Source organism: Salarias fasciatus, chromosome 17 (assembly GCF_902148845.1).
Source record: "Salarias fasciatus chromosome 17, fSalaFa1.1, whole genome shotgun sequence".
NCBI lineage: Eukaryota > Metazoa > Chordata > Actinopteri > Blenniiformes > Blenniidae > Salarias > Salarias fasciatus.
The window spans coordinates 17,852,812-17,869,384 of NC_043761.1; the positions used below are offsets into that span (position 1 = coordinate 17,852,812).

General features: G+C 44.5%; 2 protein-coding genes across 3 annotated transcripts; one reads left to right on the forward strand and one right to left on the reverse strand.

Annotated features, from left to right (window-relative positions):
* The first annotated feature begins 375 nt into the window (after window positions 1-375).
* cbll1 (Cbl proto-oncogene-like 1, E3 ubiquitin protein ligase) lies at window positions 376-5,649 on the forward strand. 2 transcript variants are annotated; one of them, XM_030113476.1, is made up of 6 exons: window positions 376-514; window positions 2,357-2,521; window positions 3,729-3,835; window positions 3,924-4,007; window positions 4,086-4,159; window positions 4,299-5,649. In XM_030113476.1, exons 1-6 carry the CDS (start codon window positions 502-504, stop codon window positions 5,317-5,319), a joined length of 1,464 nt encoding a protein of 487 aa, XP_029969336.1. In that variant the 5' UTR covers window positions 376-501; the 3' UTR covers window positions 5,320-5,649. The 2 variants fall into 2 exon arrangements, with proteins under 2 accessions (XP_029969336.1, XP_029969337.1); XM_030113477.1 differs by having other exon boundaries at window positions 2,357-2,503.
* An 820-nt stretch (window positions 5,650-6,469) lies between these two features.
* On the reverse strand, window positions 6,470-13,424 carry LOC115404231 (chloride anion exchanger-like). The gene is made up of 18 exons (XM_030113475.1): window positions 13,268-13,424; window positions 12,998-13,137; window positions 11,498-11,608; window positions 11,219-11,379; window positions 10,939-11,103; window positions 10,660-10,812; window positions 10,456-10,538; window positions 10,217-10,364; window positions 9,971-10,084; window positions 9,713-9,790; window positions 9,542-9,637; window positions 9,352-9,458; window positions 9,044-9,113; window positions 8,866-8,958; window positions 8,469-8,780; window positions 8,339-8,393; window positions 8,025-8,161; window positions 6,470-7,016 (listed from the first exon to the last, which is right to left on the reverse strand). The coding sequence occupies exons 1-18, from the start codon at window positions 13,393-13,395 to the stop codon at window positions 6,999-7,001; spliced, it is 2,169 nt and encodes a 722-aa protein (XP_029969335.1). The 5' UTR covers window positions 13,396-13,424; the 3' UTR covers window positions 6,470-6,998.
* Between the last annotated feature and the right edge of the window lie 3,149 nt (window positions 13,425-16,573).

Sequence of the window (16,573 nt, forward strand, 5' to 3'; positions counted from 1 at the left end):
CGTTTTCCTGAGAGGTAAAAAAAAAAAAAATGAATTTTTGGGTACATAAATACCACATGGCAAAACCTTGCCCATCATGGCCTGTTAAAAATGATCTCTCTTTGCTACTGAAAAGTGTAAAGAGGGTCGACCGAGGTACGTTTTATCAGTTTGATTTCTAATATCAGAATACAAGTTATTATGGTCTTCTTGTTTACTTTTTTGTATAATGATGTAAATGCTAAGGGGTTTTTTGTTTTTTTTGCTCCGTTTTTGTTTTTTGCTGTATAACTTTAATTTGAGGCTCCTCCTTTTTACTGAGTAATTTGCTGTGACTTTAACTATTTGGAGGTGATTATATCTGCAACGTAAATTTACATTTTTTTATTTGTAGTTTTGTGACGTTGCCACGATTGTTTATGTTCGTTTTGTTCGATAAAAAAAAGAAAAAAGAAAAAAAAAACCTCTCCTCTTTGCTCGTCCTTCCGTATCCCACAATGCATTGCGTTCACTCGTTGGATCATGGATCCAAGCGGTAAGCCAAATGCTAAGTTGGGCCGACCTGCGCAAACTAATTTTAAGTATTTGTCTCCGCTCTGGTTTAGCTGCTGTTTTCTAGAGTGTGTTAAATGTTTCTAATCGCACATTTCCGGCTTCCTCTCCGCTTCTTCTTCTTCTGTTGCGCTTCATTAGAGCTGCGGCGCTGCAGCTAGCATGCTAACCCGAGACGGGCTATCTTTGAAGCAAAGCTACAGCACTGTTCGTCAAAAGTTAATTCTCAGATCATTAATATAATCCCGGAGCTGTATCGCATCAATTACACCACCCCTTCTCTACTGAAGTTAGAAAAACACGTAAAATGCGCGTTGGTGAGTTTCGCTTCTAAACTGCGGCTGCTTTGGGGTGAGAAAGCTAACTGGCTAATGTTAGCAGATGCTAACTGGTGTCGCTAAGGTTTGCTGCGACCAGACAGCTTGCAAGCGCTGGCAATATATTTACTGATTTCTCATAGCTCTGACAATTTCAGCAAAGAATATTCTAAATTTAATTGCGACCAGTACCGCTTTTCTCTAACGTGACACCTCATGTTTCCTGTAAACTAGGAAGCGTTGATCTGGAATGTTTTTAAACTCGTTTCGAGCAAGTTTGACACTCACTTGCTCATCAGAAATCTTGAGTCGGTGTAACCCAGTCAATATAAGACAAGACACAGGACTACACGGAGACACATCTATAACAAAAGCCAAAACAGTTTAGTACTAAGTGGAAGCTAAAGTACCTCATGGAGAACATGCAAACTGCACACAATCAGCTCTGATCCACTACAGCTTCCTTGTGGTGACAGATTTGGTGTTGATTTAAGCTGCTTGACCAGCAGACTGAACAGAAGTTGATTATTCATTTTGCAATTTAATTGAAGCGGACTTGTCACTTCACGTGTATTGATAGTGAATCTTTTCAATACATCTGAGACACAGTCACACTCGATTCACACGAAATACTATTGTCATCAATTGCATAAGTTGATAGGTGTGAGGTGGAGAGTTTTACTTTGTGTGTAAATTCACTTCTAAGTATCTGCTCACACCTTTCTTGGGTTTATTTTCTCTGATGTTGTAATGCATTATGTTTATAGAACGTGGCCAGTGCTACCTATCTGCATGGTATTTATTACTTTTTATTACAGAAGAAACAATAACCTGTCTGAAAAGATGTGCTAAATATCCGTATATAATCCACATCATTCAGTGTAGCTGTTTACCGGAGACCATAATATCCCTGAAGTCACTAAACTGTCATTGCATTTTAGGTGTCTGTTTTTATGCCAAGCGTGCTTCTAGCCACTGAGAACGGCTCCCAAGGTGGAACTTTTTGAAAACTCCCCAACTCTGATGTTTTTTAATCTGGGGAAAAGACAGCCTTTCTGAAACGCTCGGCCTCTGTCTTCATGTAGTCAGCAGAAACGCTGCTACTGCACACGGCATCGCGGCCGTAGTGAATCGTTCTTCCGCACATGTTCAAATAGAAGAACCATAACAATTGCAGCACCCAGAGTGTCATAGTTGATAGTCACGCTAATAACATTCTGACTTGGCCGTCTCATGTTCTGCTCATACAAGTGTCTGTGTACTGTCATTATTCTTGTTTATAGCAAATCACTTTCTATGTGCATGTTTTTGTAGTTTTGTTGCAAAGATAACCAGCAGCACCAGCTCGTGGTCCTACAGAAAAACTCATCATTTTTACTGTTTCTGCCATTTCCCTGGAAATGGACATCAAAACGTTGCTGTATAGAAGTGGAACTTTCTAAAAACAGTGTGTTTTGTCTTGAAACGTTGTGTAACCAGGGCATAAGTTGTATGTTTGTGCTTTACAGACAATGATCTTCAAGGAAGCGATGGCTCGGGGAGTTTGGGAGGCCCAGACGTGCGCAGACGGATCCCCATCAAGCTCATTTCCAAGCAGCCGTTAAGGAGCAAGCCTCAGCCGCGTGTGCAGAGACCTGCCGTCAGACCGTGTAAAGGTGATCCTGGAGATGATGGTAGGCGCACTGTGCCAAGTGCAGCATGCCTGTTAGCGCTGTGTTTCGGCAGTGTTGCCTCAAACCAAGGATTCTGCAGAGCCGACTTGGAGTTGGGCTGCATTTCAGAGCACAGGACTTAAAGCTGGAGTTTCTGATATAAACACACACACACAGTGATTGGCTGTAAGAAACTTCTGACACTTCTCACATTCCGTGCTTGGTTAGTTTCAGACATATTTTATTCAGAGTTGCATTGACATTGGTTGCAGAGGTGACTTTCAGAGGATATTCTAAGCCACTGATTGGATTGAAAAAAGGGAAGGTTACAGATCATTTTGACAAATTATAAAGAATTCTGAACAACCACTCAGTACAGGAGAAAAAAAAAACAAACTTCCAAACCACCTGATGTGACTGATGGCATTCACTTAATGGTAACTGATAACTTGTATGAAGATACAACCTCAATTTCAAAAAAGTTGGTACACGGTTTACTTGAAAGGAAAATGCAATGACTTGTGAATCTCATGAAGGAAATCCACATTTCTTCCTGATAGAACATAAACAACACGGAGAACATGAGCTCGTTTGGAATCTCATTTCAGCTGCACTTCTCAGGCAGTGATGGCAGAACTGCGTGCGCCACATTTCCTTTAATAACCATCAGCCTCGTCCTAGATTTCATTTTCCGAATGCTTCAGAAAGCCAATACAGAGGAAGTCGCTTTTTAAGATGAAGTCATTGCATTCCATTTTTATTTCTATTTAACACATCTATTTAACATTTCTGTTAGATAAAGAAGATGGTTTATGATGATTAGACACTGAGAATATATGAAGTTGTACTTTTTCACCAACGGAGGGCGATGTTGTCTTTTAACCGTGACTGCCTGTCATGCAAAGCTTCATCAGGAGGTTATTTGTGCAGCTTTTATGCCAATTTTCCAAACTGAAAGAGAAAAGAGGGCTTTTTCCTCCACCCTATTCCCTTTCAGCCCGTTATAAATTCAAATCTCATTGTGAATGCCATTTTCAATTTCACATAAGGATTTTAATTTATCCATAAAACTGAGTTTAACGTCGCCTTGTAGGGAAAGAAGCTTAACAATTAAACAGGAATAAGCATAAATCATGTCCGTTGACTCCTTGGAAAGACGGCCTCGTCATCCAGAGGGAGGCCTCTCACCGCTTCTGCATCGCTAACATTCGTCTCCTGTGTGTCACAGATAACTTCGGCTTCAAGCAGGAGGAGCGTTTCGACTGCGGCGCTAAATCCGGCGACGTGTTCGCAGGGCAGAGGCGGTTCCCCCAGGTGCTGTTCTGGGACTATAAAGTGAGTTTTACCACATGGAGCCCGAAGAGTAAATCCTGTTCTGTGACAGCAGCCTGTTGAGTTTGACCTGCTGCTTCACTTCCTGCAGTTAAATCTGATCGGGGAGCGAGACGAGGTTCCCATTCACTTCTGTGACAAATGCGGCCTCCCCATTCAGCTGTACGGGCGCATGGTGGGTAGTCCGACGCCATCGTTTACTGAGGTTACGCCAGCTGTGATGCTTCACGCTGTGTGTCCTCTGCCTCCCCAGATCCCCTGCAAACACGTCTTCTGCTACGACTGCGCTCTGCTTCACGAGAAGAAAGGCGAGAAGATGTGTCCAGGGTGAGCCGGCCATCTTGAATTAATTTTCTCAAAACTCTGGAACAGTTTAGTAACGAGGGCTGACTGTGTGAGGACAGTTAGGATGATGGATGATTCGGGGTTCTTTGTGTTGTTGATGTGTTTCATCGTGTGTGTTCAGCCTGACGCTGTATAACTGCACCGACCCGGTGCAGCGCATCGAGCAGTGCCAGCGCGGCTCCCTCTACATGTGCAGCGTGGTGCCCGGGTGCAAGCGCACCTACCTGTCCCAGCGTGACCTCCAGGCCCACGTCAACCACCGGCACATGCGCGCCGCCAAGTCGTCGGCCAGCCGCCAGGAGCCGGTTCACATGCCGCCGGCGTCCGACCTGTCGGAGCGCTACCGCGTGCCTCCGCCGCACCTGCCCAAGAACCACGTCCACATTCCCAACCCGCTGCAGCACGGCCACGACCCCTACAGCCAGCCGCCGCCGCCCACCCCCCACGACGGCCCGCCGCCCTCCTCCGCCCTGGGCCCCGAGACGTTCCGCATCGCCACGGTGACGACCCGCACGCACAGCAACCTGATCACCGTGCCCATCCAGGACGACTCCTCGTCTTCCCGGGACCCGCACCCCGGCGGGCCCGGCCCCGGCCAGCCGCCGCCGCACCACCACCCGGGGGACTATCCCGGCCAGCCCCCCGTAGTGTCGCACTCTCACCACATGATGGCGCCGCCGCCGCAGCAGCACTTCGGCCCGCCGCCGCCGCCTCCCCCGCCGCTCTCCCACCCCATGCAGCATCCCCCGCAGGGCTCCGGGACGCCACACATGGTGTACAACCCGGCCGCGCCTCCCCCCATGTCCACGGCCCCGCCGCCCATCACCCCCCCGCCGGGGCACATCCTGGGCCAGCTGCCCCCCTACATGAACCACCCTCACGCGGGACCCCCGCCGCAGCACAGCGGCCCGCCCGTCAACGCCCCCCCGCCCCACCACTATAACCCCAACTCCATGCAGCAGTTCCCCGAGGACCAGGGCACCCTGAGCCCCCCGTTCAGCCAGCCGGGAGGGCTCAGTCCCGGCATGTGGCCCGCACCGAGAGGGCCCCCGCCCCCTCGGATGCAGGGCCCCCCCCCACAGGGCCAGATGCCCGGGCCGCACCACCCCGATCAGGGCCGCTATCGGCCGTATTATCAGTAAACTGCCACGCCGGCGAGCGGGAAGCTTCCTGTTCGCTCCTTGTCTGAATAATGTGATCGTAGACCTCAGGGTTCCAGGATGTAGGATGACTTTGATTTGGAGAAAAAACTGCCCCCCAAGCAAATGTGTATGTGGTGCACACTGTAGTTCACTGTGCTCGGCGTCCCATTGAATTGTTGAATGACCTGAAGTAAAGCAGGAATGTCCAACATTTTTTTCTAATAGCTATCAATAAACATCTTTGTATATATGTCAGCCAGTGTCTCACACATTCACTGTACATCCAGAACACCTTTCCTCTTTCTGTCTCAATAAATTTTTAACAACAGGTTTCTCTCATCCTTGTTCGAGGTTCCAGCGGTATCAGTCCAGGAAGTCGTCCACTTCTGTTTTTACCAAACCATTTCCAACGTAAAGCTCAGTTATCAAGTATCAGTGTGTAATTTGCACTTGTTTTGACTGCAGAAATCGACATATATTTAACAGGACGCCGTCATCTCATGTCTCCTGACCACTGCTTTCCAAACCTCTCCGGTTTTCAATTGTCCTGATGGTGAACCTGAGGGAGCTTTAGGGACACCGGTTCCATTTGGACTCTGTGTATTTGATGTTTTCGCAGCACTTGGATGTTTTTCAACCATTATAGTGACTCACATTCGGCTCCGCCACGGTGTTTCCTGTGTGTGAAAGGCTAATAGAGAACTGTACTGGGTGGGTTGGTGATGTTTTCTGAGTTTCAGTGTTCTCATGAACTGGTAGGAAGTTGTTTGGAGGAAGTCATCAGGCACCCGGAACGTCATCGGCTCTGGCATAATGCCAACTTTAAGGTCTCGAGTCTGAGGAAAGCATGGAATGACCTGAGTGTTGGGAGAATCAAGTACATTTAATTTGTTTTTAATATATTTTTTTTTATTTCATTCTTATAAAAAATTAAAGGGAACAGAAAGAAGTGAGACTTATGTCTGCCCCCATCAACATAAAATGACAGTTTGTCAAGATTTGTTAAACAATATCACAAAACATTTACAAAATCAAATGCAACCATTTCACAAAATCAAAATACAAAACACGACCATTTCACAAAATATTTACAAATCAAAAATACAACCATTTCCCAAAATCAAAATACAAAAAACGATCACAAAATATTTACAAAAAAAAAAAATCATTCTAGTTTTTCACCATACTTTAAAGCAGAATCGTACCCTCCCAATAACTGTGCTTTTAAACATTTCCTGAAGATGTAAATGGACTGAGAACTCTTCATTTCATTGTCACATTTATTCCATAAATTGATTCCTTGTGTTGTGATGCACCTTTCCTTCAATTTGGTTCTTGACTGGGGTAGTTTGAAAACTTCAGTTATTTAAATTCATCTTAAACACTGAAATACTTCTGTTGACAAAGCCATCGAATTCCGGAAGCCAACCATTTACGATTCAAAAAAAGTTTAAAAAGTGATATCACAGTAAAGAGTAATATGGAATGTGATAGAAAACCACGAGTGATCTGTGAGGATCACGGAGGTGACGGGTTTCAGAAAACCCTCAGAGCAACTTCTTGATCGAACTGCACGGCGGCAATGTGAGTAGATCAGCAGCAGGGGTGAGCGACCACAATCTCACTGTGTCAGCCATGATGCTCTTTATGGATGGACATCGGTGGAGACTGCTGCTCTTCTAACATTTGTATGTTAGCTGCAAAAAAAGAAAAAAAAGTCGTCACAGCTTTACTAATTTTGTCAATGATAGAACGACCTTTTGTTGAGGATAGAACCTCAAATTTATTAGAAGTACATAGAGGAACGTTGCGGATTAAAATTTCCTGCTCTACGCTGATGACACTGTCATGGGAAAAGACTTTCAAGAACATTTCCAACTTGAATTTGTTCTAAAAACTGACAGAACTAAACTCATTGCTGCTTAAAAACAGCTAGATAGCACAGCTCTGGCATATCTTGAGCAGAAATGGTCAACTAAATAGATTGGTTTCTGTGAAAACAGCCCAGAGTCGTCAGTGGTTACCAGTTCAGTCATTCTGAATTTGGATTTATGGTGGAGTGGTAGAGTCCCTGATTCAAATCTGTAAACTTCGAGATGATACATGTGTACTAGGATGTACTCTGACCGCATTAAAAAATAAGTTGTTCTTACATAAGTAGCTTGCGCAATCAAGTTTAATGTTTTATTGCGTGTTTGATGCAATGATACAGGCTGTAGTAACTGTAAGGTGTTATCTTTGAAGAAGAGATCTTTGACCTCATTGAGTCTCGCTGATCAAATAAAAGCAGAAAATCTCTGATCAGCTGTTTCCAAACTGGGAAGAATGACTTTCCCAGTGGGCAGCAGAGCAGTCTTGGAGAAAACAAGGAAACCACAACCTGATATGACCTGATTTTTCAAATTAAAGCATCTGAACAAGACTGGGCAAAGTTAAGTTTTTAATTCCATACAGGAATTAAACAGTAATGTCTGACAACAGAAAAATGTCTCGAAGTTTGGAAGCTGACCTATTTGGTGCAATATTGTGTGAGCTCTACAATCCCTTTGAAAAGCCTAAATATAGAGGTTGGAGGATTAAAGATAATTAAACATGCTGTTCCTCCTTATGCTGGAGTTTTTTCCAAAAGCAGTGGAAACACTTTTTTTAATAATGCGAGCTGGCTTCTCTTGCTCTGTTGTGTCCTCGTGAATATAAATCCTCACCGCTTGCTCTTTCTCCTTGCTGTCCATGTGTTTTTCCAATGCGTGCAGCACGGCGTCGTGTACGGTTGGAAAAAGGATGGAGGTTTGAATCTTATCGTCAAAGAACATGCAGCTGTGTAGTTTCTCCAGGATGCCGACTGTTGGCAGAAAAAGTGCAAAATAAAATCAAAAAGACGCAACATTGTTAAACTGATGCAAATTCACAATAAATATGTGCCAAATGACCACAAACACATGCAAAATATCCACAGACTGATATAAATTTCAACTAAAACCTCTTCAGTCATGATTCAGGTGGAACTAAAGCAACTCACCATCACAGGACACGATGTAAACATCCACATCGATCTGGATGAACTCTCTGAGCGCCTGAGAGGAGAGGTAACCTTTAACTACATTACCACTGGTTACAAGAGTGAAGGTGCCTGCTTGAGCTCTCGTTACCATTTTGAGTCCCTTCAGGGCAGAGATGTCCAGGAAGGAGACCGCAGAGAAGTCGAGGATCAGGCTGTGAATGTTCACTCTGGGAACGCTGATGCCATCGGGGAGCTCGGCGTTCCAGTCGATCTGCACCTTGACGTCTTTAGACCGGTCCAACTCTTCCATGTTTGTGTATTTGTCGTGAGATGTTGATGAGATCTGATTCCCAGAGCCATTCTGTGAGTCAGATTCAGACTCTGACTGCTGCTTGGAATTCTTGAGTTTCAGCAGAGCCTTGTTCCTCTTCTTGAAAACCTTCAGTGGGTTAAAGCCAACCTGGAACCAAGTGGCATCGCGTTAATTCCAGATTATTCATCCTTGTTGAAAAATGAGGCAGGTGGGGGGACTGTGCCATACGTACGGCTTCGAGTAGCTTGTCTCTGAAGAAGTCAATGTTGGCAAAAAAGATTGGTGAAGGTATCCGGAAGATTTTCACTCCCTGTGGTTCGGACATCTGAGAAAAGACATCGTCATGGAGAGAAATCATTCAAATGTATTGATCGTTACTCATATCTTTCACTGAACTCAGTTGGACTTACATCAATGTAATCCTTGCGATCTCTGTAGATGTCGGTCCCGGGGATGTTAGCCAAGATGGAACAACGGGGGCTGACAAACAGGAACAAAGCCACAAAATCAAACACATTTTTCTGTAAAAGTCAGTTCAACTTTAACCATTGGCCTTTCTGTTCTCTAACACTTAAAAAAAGTAATGCTGCATTCCATTCCCAGTCCTCATTTAGCCGCCATGCCAACACGGCTGGCAGTCTCTTCAAGAAAAGAACCAGCAGATTATCCAAACTGAACCGTTAAGAAGCTGATGCCAAACCACAGAAAACATAATTACAACTGAGTCCTGAGGATGACGGTGAGAAGCTCCGCCCCCAATCCCACCGCCAGACCGAGATCCAGTCCAAGCAGAATGGCTGACCCACATGTTCCTACCCACACCGCCTACAAAGAGACACCGAGGGGAAACAGGAAGTCGTGAGTCCGTCCAGTAAAACATTCATCATGTAGAGTTAATGGTAACTTACACATTCAAGCTTGTCTCTTCTCCACAAGTATGGTATTTCCCGAAACTGCATCAGCATGCCCTTCAGGTTGACGATCACCAAGGCGCCCAAAACAGACTGCACACAGAGTCAATACGCAAGTCATGCATGTGCAAAATTACACCTGTATGATATGCTCTGTTAATATCTCACCCTTGGAAGAGGTTCCAGTAAGAAGCCAAGTGCTACTGTAACAATCATGGCCATCATGGCGGAGACCAGGCCTGCAATCTGAATCGGAAGTAAACAGTTATTGCGTCATTTCAAGACAGCAGTGAAGGGAAATGTCAGCCATAATCCAGATAGTAAATGGATTTTACAATAGGTTGTGGTAAAGTCCGTTATATCCGCAGACCAGTGCCATATAAGAGTCGGTCATTTATGAAAGGAGCTGCAGTTTTGTTTTGTGACCTGTGTTCGTCCTCCTGAGCTTTCCTGCACCGCAGTCCTGGAGGGAGAGGTACTGGCCCCGAATGAGCTGAAGCTGGCCCCAAACATGTTGCTGATCCCAAAAGCGATGAGCTCCTGGAATGGAGAAATGCCAAAAGTGTGATTGTGCTTCCCTTTCATCTGCTTGTCAAATCCAGTAACTGTTCAACATCCTTCTGCCACAGTGTCAGCCACATAAATAAGACAGCTCCTCTTTTAGCCACTCACCTGGTTCCCATCAATGGTGTAGGCATGCTTGATAGCATAGATTTTAGCCACAGAAAAGGCAACAGCAAACCCGACTATAGCCATGGGGAAGGACTCCACAGCACTTTCCTGGAAGACTTCAATGCTTGGTGCAGTTGGAGGCTCATACCTGAAAGATGAACGATTTTAACCGCACATTTGATACATCTGCATTGTGGGACTAAACTTGAGAAAGTTGCTGTTGACGGCATCAGACTCACCCGCTAATTATTTCTCCGACGACTGTAACGTTGTATGTTTTTTCAAAGTTGAAGCCGTAGGAAACGCCACAAGCTATGACCGTCTGCATCAAAGAGAAGATGTTTGTGAACTTCACTTTTAGCTGATTTCATCAGCCCGTCACCCACACTGGTCCCTGTTGAGAGTGAACTCTTTAAAATAAACGATTGGAGGAGTATGTTCACCATGACGGTCTCTATAGGGACCGGGACGGGCAGCTTGGCTTTGTACCAGTCGTTCAGCTCCTTCACTATGAAGACCACCACCATGATGACTATGGACATCACCAGGTCACAAATGTTGGTTTGTGTAATGTCATTGAAGATTTTCTCCAAAGTCTACAAAAGAGCAAATAAACAAGTGAAAATTATCCTTTTGTCACTGTTTTACTGAATGATGTGAATATTGGCAGAGGTTGACTTTCACAAAGCGGGACAGATTTAGAAATCACGTGCTGGACTTACATATATGATGGAAAGTATACCACTCAGGCTCCCCGTGTTCAGCCCCAACACAAACTTCAGCTGGGACACCACGATGTGGACGGCGGCTGCCGTGGTGAAGCCTGACACCAGAGTGTCCGACAGGTAGACCACCACGAAGCCCACCTGCAGAAGGCCCATGGCCAGCTGCATTCCAGACAGAAGCAAAGAGGGAGAGAGAGAGAGAGAGAGAAGGCTGGCATTAGAGACTTCTGGGAGGGAACAGGTCAACTCACTGCATATTTATTATCGTAAGGGCTACCTGGTAAATCCCCATGAGGAACGTCACAGAGGAGGCCACGAGGACTTTCTGCTGGGTCACGTTCAGATCCGCGAAGGCTTGGATTTTGGATGGCGATCCATCCATTGGGACCAGACGGAGCACCACAGCCCCAATCATGAGGCTCAGGACCGGGAAAGCCCCTGCAGGGAAGGTGGGTGTGGACAGCCAGACCCGAAGAACATCACACCTTCGCGTATCTTATCGCTTCAAACCGAGACCATAAAACCAAGATCATCGATGAGATGTCACATAACGTACCGACAGATATGTGCCTTGAAGTACCGAAGAAGAAGTATGTCAGCATGGGGAAGAAAGCCGTGTAGAGGCCATAAATGGGAGGCAGCTCAGCCAGCAGAGAGAAGGCAAGTCCTGAAGGAGTCCACAGCAACGGAGAACACACACAAAGCTCTTTTGTATTTTGTTCTTCCTTTGTTTTCAGATTGAAAAAAATATTGAAGAGAGCTTGAACCACTTTTCTGCTTTCAAACTTTCAAACCAGATGTGGTTTGTATGATGTTAAGTCGTAGTTTTTGGTTGGATGGCAAACTTCTGCCATGCTAAGAAACATTCATCCACTGAGCAGCAACAACAGGCTCGGCGGCACAACAGACGTGTCAGAGGGACTTATCTTTCTGTGGGTCATCGTGTTCTGGTGGCAAATAAGGATGAATGAGGAAAGAAAAAGTTGGCAGATAAATGGGAGGATAATGTGACGAATGATGATTGATGAAGATGATTTTTTGTCCAGTGTTGTGTGGCATACGCGGGATTCTGAGGCCCGATCACCCTCTTTTTGCCCTGAACTCTGTGAATAGAGTAATTTCTAAGTTGATTATATGGACTGGGTCTATTGTTTTCACTTGAACCAAATGTGTCAGATATACAGATGTGCTTATGTATGAAGGGGAAATCCCGCCGTCTGCATGTTGGTGTATTTCAGGTGGGGTGAATGTGACCGGTTCAATAATGTCAGCAGTTGATTTCTTATTGTTGTTATGAAATTCCACCAATTCCACAACCATCCTGACTCACAGGTTCGTGTTCCAGTTTTCACTTCTCTGTTTTCTGCCTGTTGTCGCGTGGTTTCATTTCCATGTTTGGCAGTCTCACCTTGATCTACTTTACATTAGACTGAATTTAGTTTGACGATACGCAATCCTGTGTAGAAGATATTGCACATCCTCACATCAGACTGTAAAATCAGACAAGGTTTTAAAAAGTGAATGAATGATAAAAGAGTGAGTGTGCAGCTGCGAGAATGAGACTGGACTTCCTGGACCAAGCTGTGCTGAGTTTCAGGACTAAAAGAGCTTTTTACTGCTTTCCCACGTGAAAAACATGTTTAAGTGCGAGAATCGGGTTAAAACAGGCCACATTATTATCTATATGATTTTATTGATCTTTGATCTTTTTATTGATCACTTTTTTCATTGTTTCACATTTTTCACAGTTTTAAACCCTTTTCTAGTTTCTTCTTAGGTATGGCTCTTCAAAAGAGCCATTTATTCAGACCTGGCTCTACTCTTTCATTTATGTATTTTCCACTTGCATTTGCACAGTCCCTTTCCACGTGAATGTGTGTGTTGTCATTGTATATTGCTGCTGGCACTGTGATTTCTCCACAGAGAGATCAATAAAGGCCTGTCGTATCTTATCTTGTAAATGTGAGAAAGCTTCAGGGAGCTGAAGAGCCACAGGCAGCAGACCTCCGGTCTGGATGAGTTAGTGAGCGTTCGCCCTGTGAAGGATCTTCCATACCTTGCATGATGGCCACCAGGCCGGTGCTGATCCCGGACACCAGGTCACCCAGCAGCCACTCTTTGACCTTGTAGGTCCTCATCCAGCCGATGATGGGCAGTAGAGTGAGCCCGGCCCTCTTGGCACGCTTTGAATCGCAACTGTTGAAACACGACAGAAGCAACTTTTACTCAGATTCACTTAAAGGTTTGATCAAAAATCCATTCTCAAGTAACTTTTTTCACTGATCAGACAGCATCAGGAGGTCCTGAAGACTCAAGGCTTCCTCACCTCAAATAGTCCTTGACATGTCTCAGGATGGTTTTGTGCTCTCTGGAGATCTTCTCGTGCTCCTCAGTGAAGCTGTTCTCAGAGTAAACGGGCCGATTCACCACGTAATGTTTCCTCAACGTCGCCATCCTCACGTCTCCTTCACGCCGCCGTCCAGAGTCGACTCCCCGGGAGACAGCAGCTTGAAGGAACCTTTGAACACCCTATTATCACGATCTCATCTGGTGCCAGTTTTGTCATTAAACTGTTCAATCATTAACACACGAGGATTTATGAAAAATTTGTTGACGCATGCTGTAATTATTTATCTTCTTACCTTGCTGTATATGTAACGTATTTGTGTGTGTGTGTGTGTGTGCTGTTATTTTCTGGGTTTCCTAATGACTTTAAAAAACACGCATTTTTCACTTCCTAATAGCGATAAAAAAAACATAAATAAATTGTAAATGTATCCAAGGTATGATCATTTGAGAACGTTTCAAATCAGCTTGTTGGTGTCCTGATAAGATAAGTTATATCTTCTCCAGTGAAAACAGAAATTCTTCTTTTGTTGGCTGTAAGACAAAGTTTAAAACACACACCCAAGTTTTCCCTGTGGATGCCAGTGGCGTCGTTAACGACCGTTCATTATTCACTTAAAAATGATCAATGTTCAGTCAGTTTCCCCTCACTTCACGCGTCAGCTCGAGAGCCCTTCCCTGAATCCATTCCACGTGTTTATATAGAGAACGACCACAGCACTGAAAATCCAGTCCGGGTTTTCTCTGTGACCTCACATGCAGCAGGTATCTGGTGTGAGCGTCTCCACAGAGCCAAATAAAACATTAGAGAAGAAGGAGAAGAAAGTCGACGGATGGATGGATATAAGAAAGTTTTTCAAGAAGTGATGATTGATGCTTCTGGTGGTAACAGCTAGTTAGCTCCAGCTAACAGCAGAAAGTTCCAAGTAATTAAACCAAATGCTGCCTGTCTGACAAATAAAACCTGACTTTAACATTATAAACCAGGGTTCTCAAACATTTAGGATCCAGGAACCTCTTAAAGAAAAGAACATTTTCAAGGATTCCTCATAATCCTCATGTTAATTAACCACAATCTGACATTTGTAATCCCAAGTGTCATATGAATTATCATGTTCCAGTCAGGCAGGTCAGAGGTCAGCTCACATGTTCCAATGGGGTCCTGGAGTTATAGAAGGCTGCAGTTAACCAGTTAGCATGTGCAGTGACATGTTCTGTGCAGCAGCTGTTTATGAAATGTGGAGTTGTGAAGATTCTTTCCTTCATCTGCTCACATCTTGGTCTTCTGTCTCTGTTCTCAGTGGAACCAAACTCCAGACAAAAGTCATGATGTCTTCTCAGTTCTGCTGGTTCAGACACAGCACCACTTGATGAAGAGGCTGATTTAAATGTTTCCATCGTCACTAGAGAGAAACGTGAAGCAGCAGCAGGAGATGTGTGCGATGTGAGTATTGATCAGCATGTTCAAACTGTTGGAGGTTTTGCTGCGGACAGTTTGAGTTCCTACAAGGGATTTTTTTTTTTGCAGGATTGGGGACATAGTTGTTGGATTTTTTTTTTTTTTTTTGGATGGGATTCAAACTCCCCACTGCTGGATGAAACATCATCAATAAGCTGTTTCACATTTATTATTTGTGATAACACAGCCTAATCTTGTCATAGGAGCTGGCTGTTTGGCCATTTTCTTTAGTAGTGTTGTTTTTCAGATGTCTATATTGTGGACCGCTGTATCTGCTTGGTTATTGCATTAATGAGAGGCCACACATGCTGCTTGTACACTTTTTTGTTGCCCTGTCTGGGTTGATCATGAGTGACTTGATTATTCAGCCTATTAAGATTGTATGGCATCCATCATCACTGAATATCATTGACCTTCTGTCCTCCGTTTTACACCCGGTTGGTTTAGTGTACTTTACTTTTTAGCCTTTATCTGATCCAGGTTTGAGCAAATTATTAGTAAATCAATGGCGCTGTCCATGGTGCTGAACCAGCCAATCAGCAGTGTGGTGCTGGATTATCAACAGGTCACTGTTTAATGATAAATCAATGGTGCTGTCCATGGTGCTGAAATAGCACAAATTATGCTTCACAACTAATCATAATCCACACTCTCTTTGTTTTGCCCTTCTGTCTCCGTTTCCCAATGTTAATGCTACTAATTGATCAGCTGTGTCATTCCATCCTGTCACTGCACAGTGTTGATGTTTTACTTTCTTCTACGTAATATCTGGATGTTTACGACACAAATTGAGTATTTCGGTTTGAGGATTTGAGTTCATATTTTGATAGTTCAAAGTGTGAGACTTTATTTTAATTTTTCAAACTAAAGCTGTTCATGCAGTCCCTTTTTGGCGGTGGCCAAATACGGCTCAGATCCAGATCAGATCCCTAATGTGAATTGTTAAAAAGTGAAATAGCCAATAGGCCAGAAGGGCTCACTACAAGCCCCACCCAATCTGCAGTGTGACACTGGCTCCGCGCCTGCCCACAAGTTAAGAAAGTTCAAGCCCACAAGACACAAGCTGAAGAACAAAGGTCACTTTTAGATCGCCTACAGAAGTTCTCTGACTGGTCAAGAATGATCAAAACCATTGTAAGACTCAAATGTTTTGTGAAAGAAGCAAAAGATCACAAGCCAAGGTCCTGTGAAGGAAGCAGTCTACGAGAGAGAGGAAGCAAAGTTAATGATAGCCAAAATAGTTCAAGAAAAGGGCTTTTGTTCCAGAAACACTGTCCCTTCATCATAACAAGGTGATGCAAACCAAAGACAAAGTCAACAAGTTATACAAGTTAAGTCCATTCCTGGGTGAACAAGGTATTCTTTGAGCTGGTGGACACTGAACACATACTGCCCTGCAATCCTACGTCAAGCATCCTGTGATCCTGCCAAGAGACAGCCGTGTCAACATGACTTGTCAACCATTATCAAGAGAAAACATACCATCAACGATGAGGGATCACTGTGAATGAACTTCGTTCCAATGGATATTGGATTCTTCGATGCGGCAAAGTTGTTTCATCTCATATCCACCATTGTAGTAAATGCAGTAGGTAAGATACATCGAGCAGCAAAGGATGGCTGACCTCCCAGAAGCGTGAAACCACCCCGCCATTCACCGACTGCGTGAGCCAACACTGGGTGGAAAAAGAAAACTTGTCTCCAAACCTGTTTATCTAGAACAGGGGTGTCCAAAGTGGGTCCTGGAGGGCCGCAGCCCTGCATGTTTTCCATGTCTCCCTGCTTCAACACAGCTGATTGCAATGAGGCTCGTTGTCTGGCTTTCTG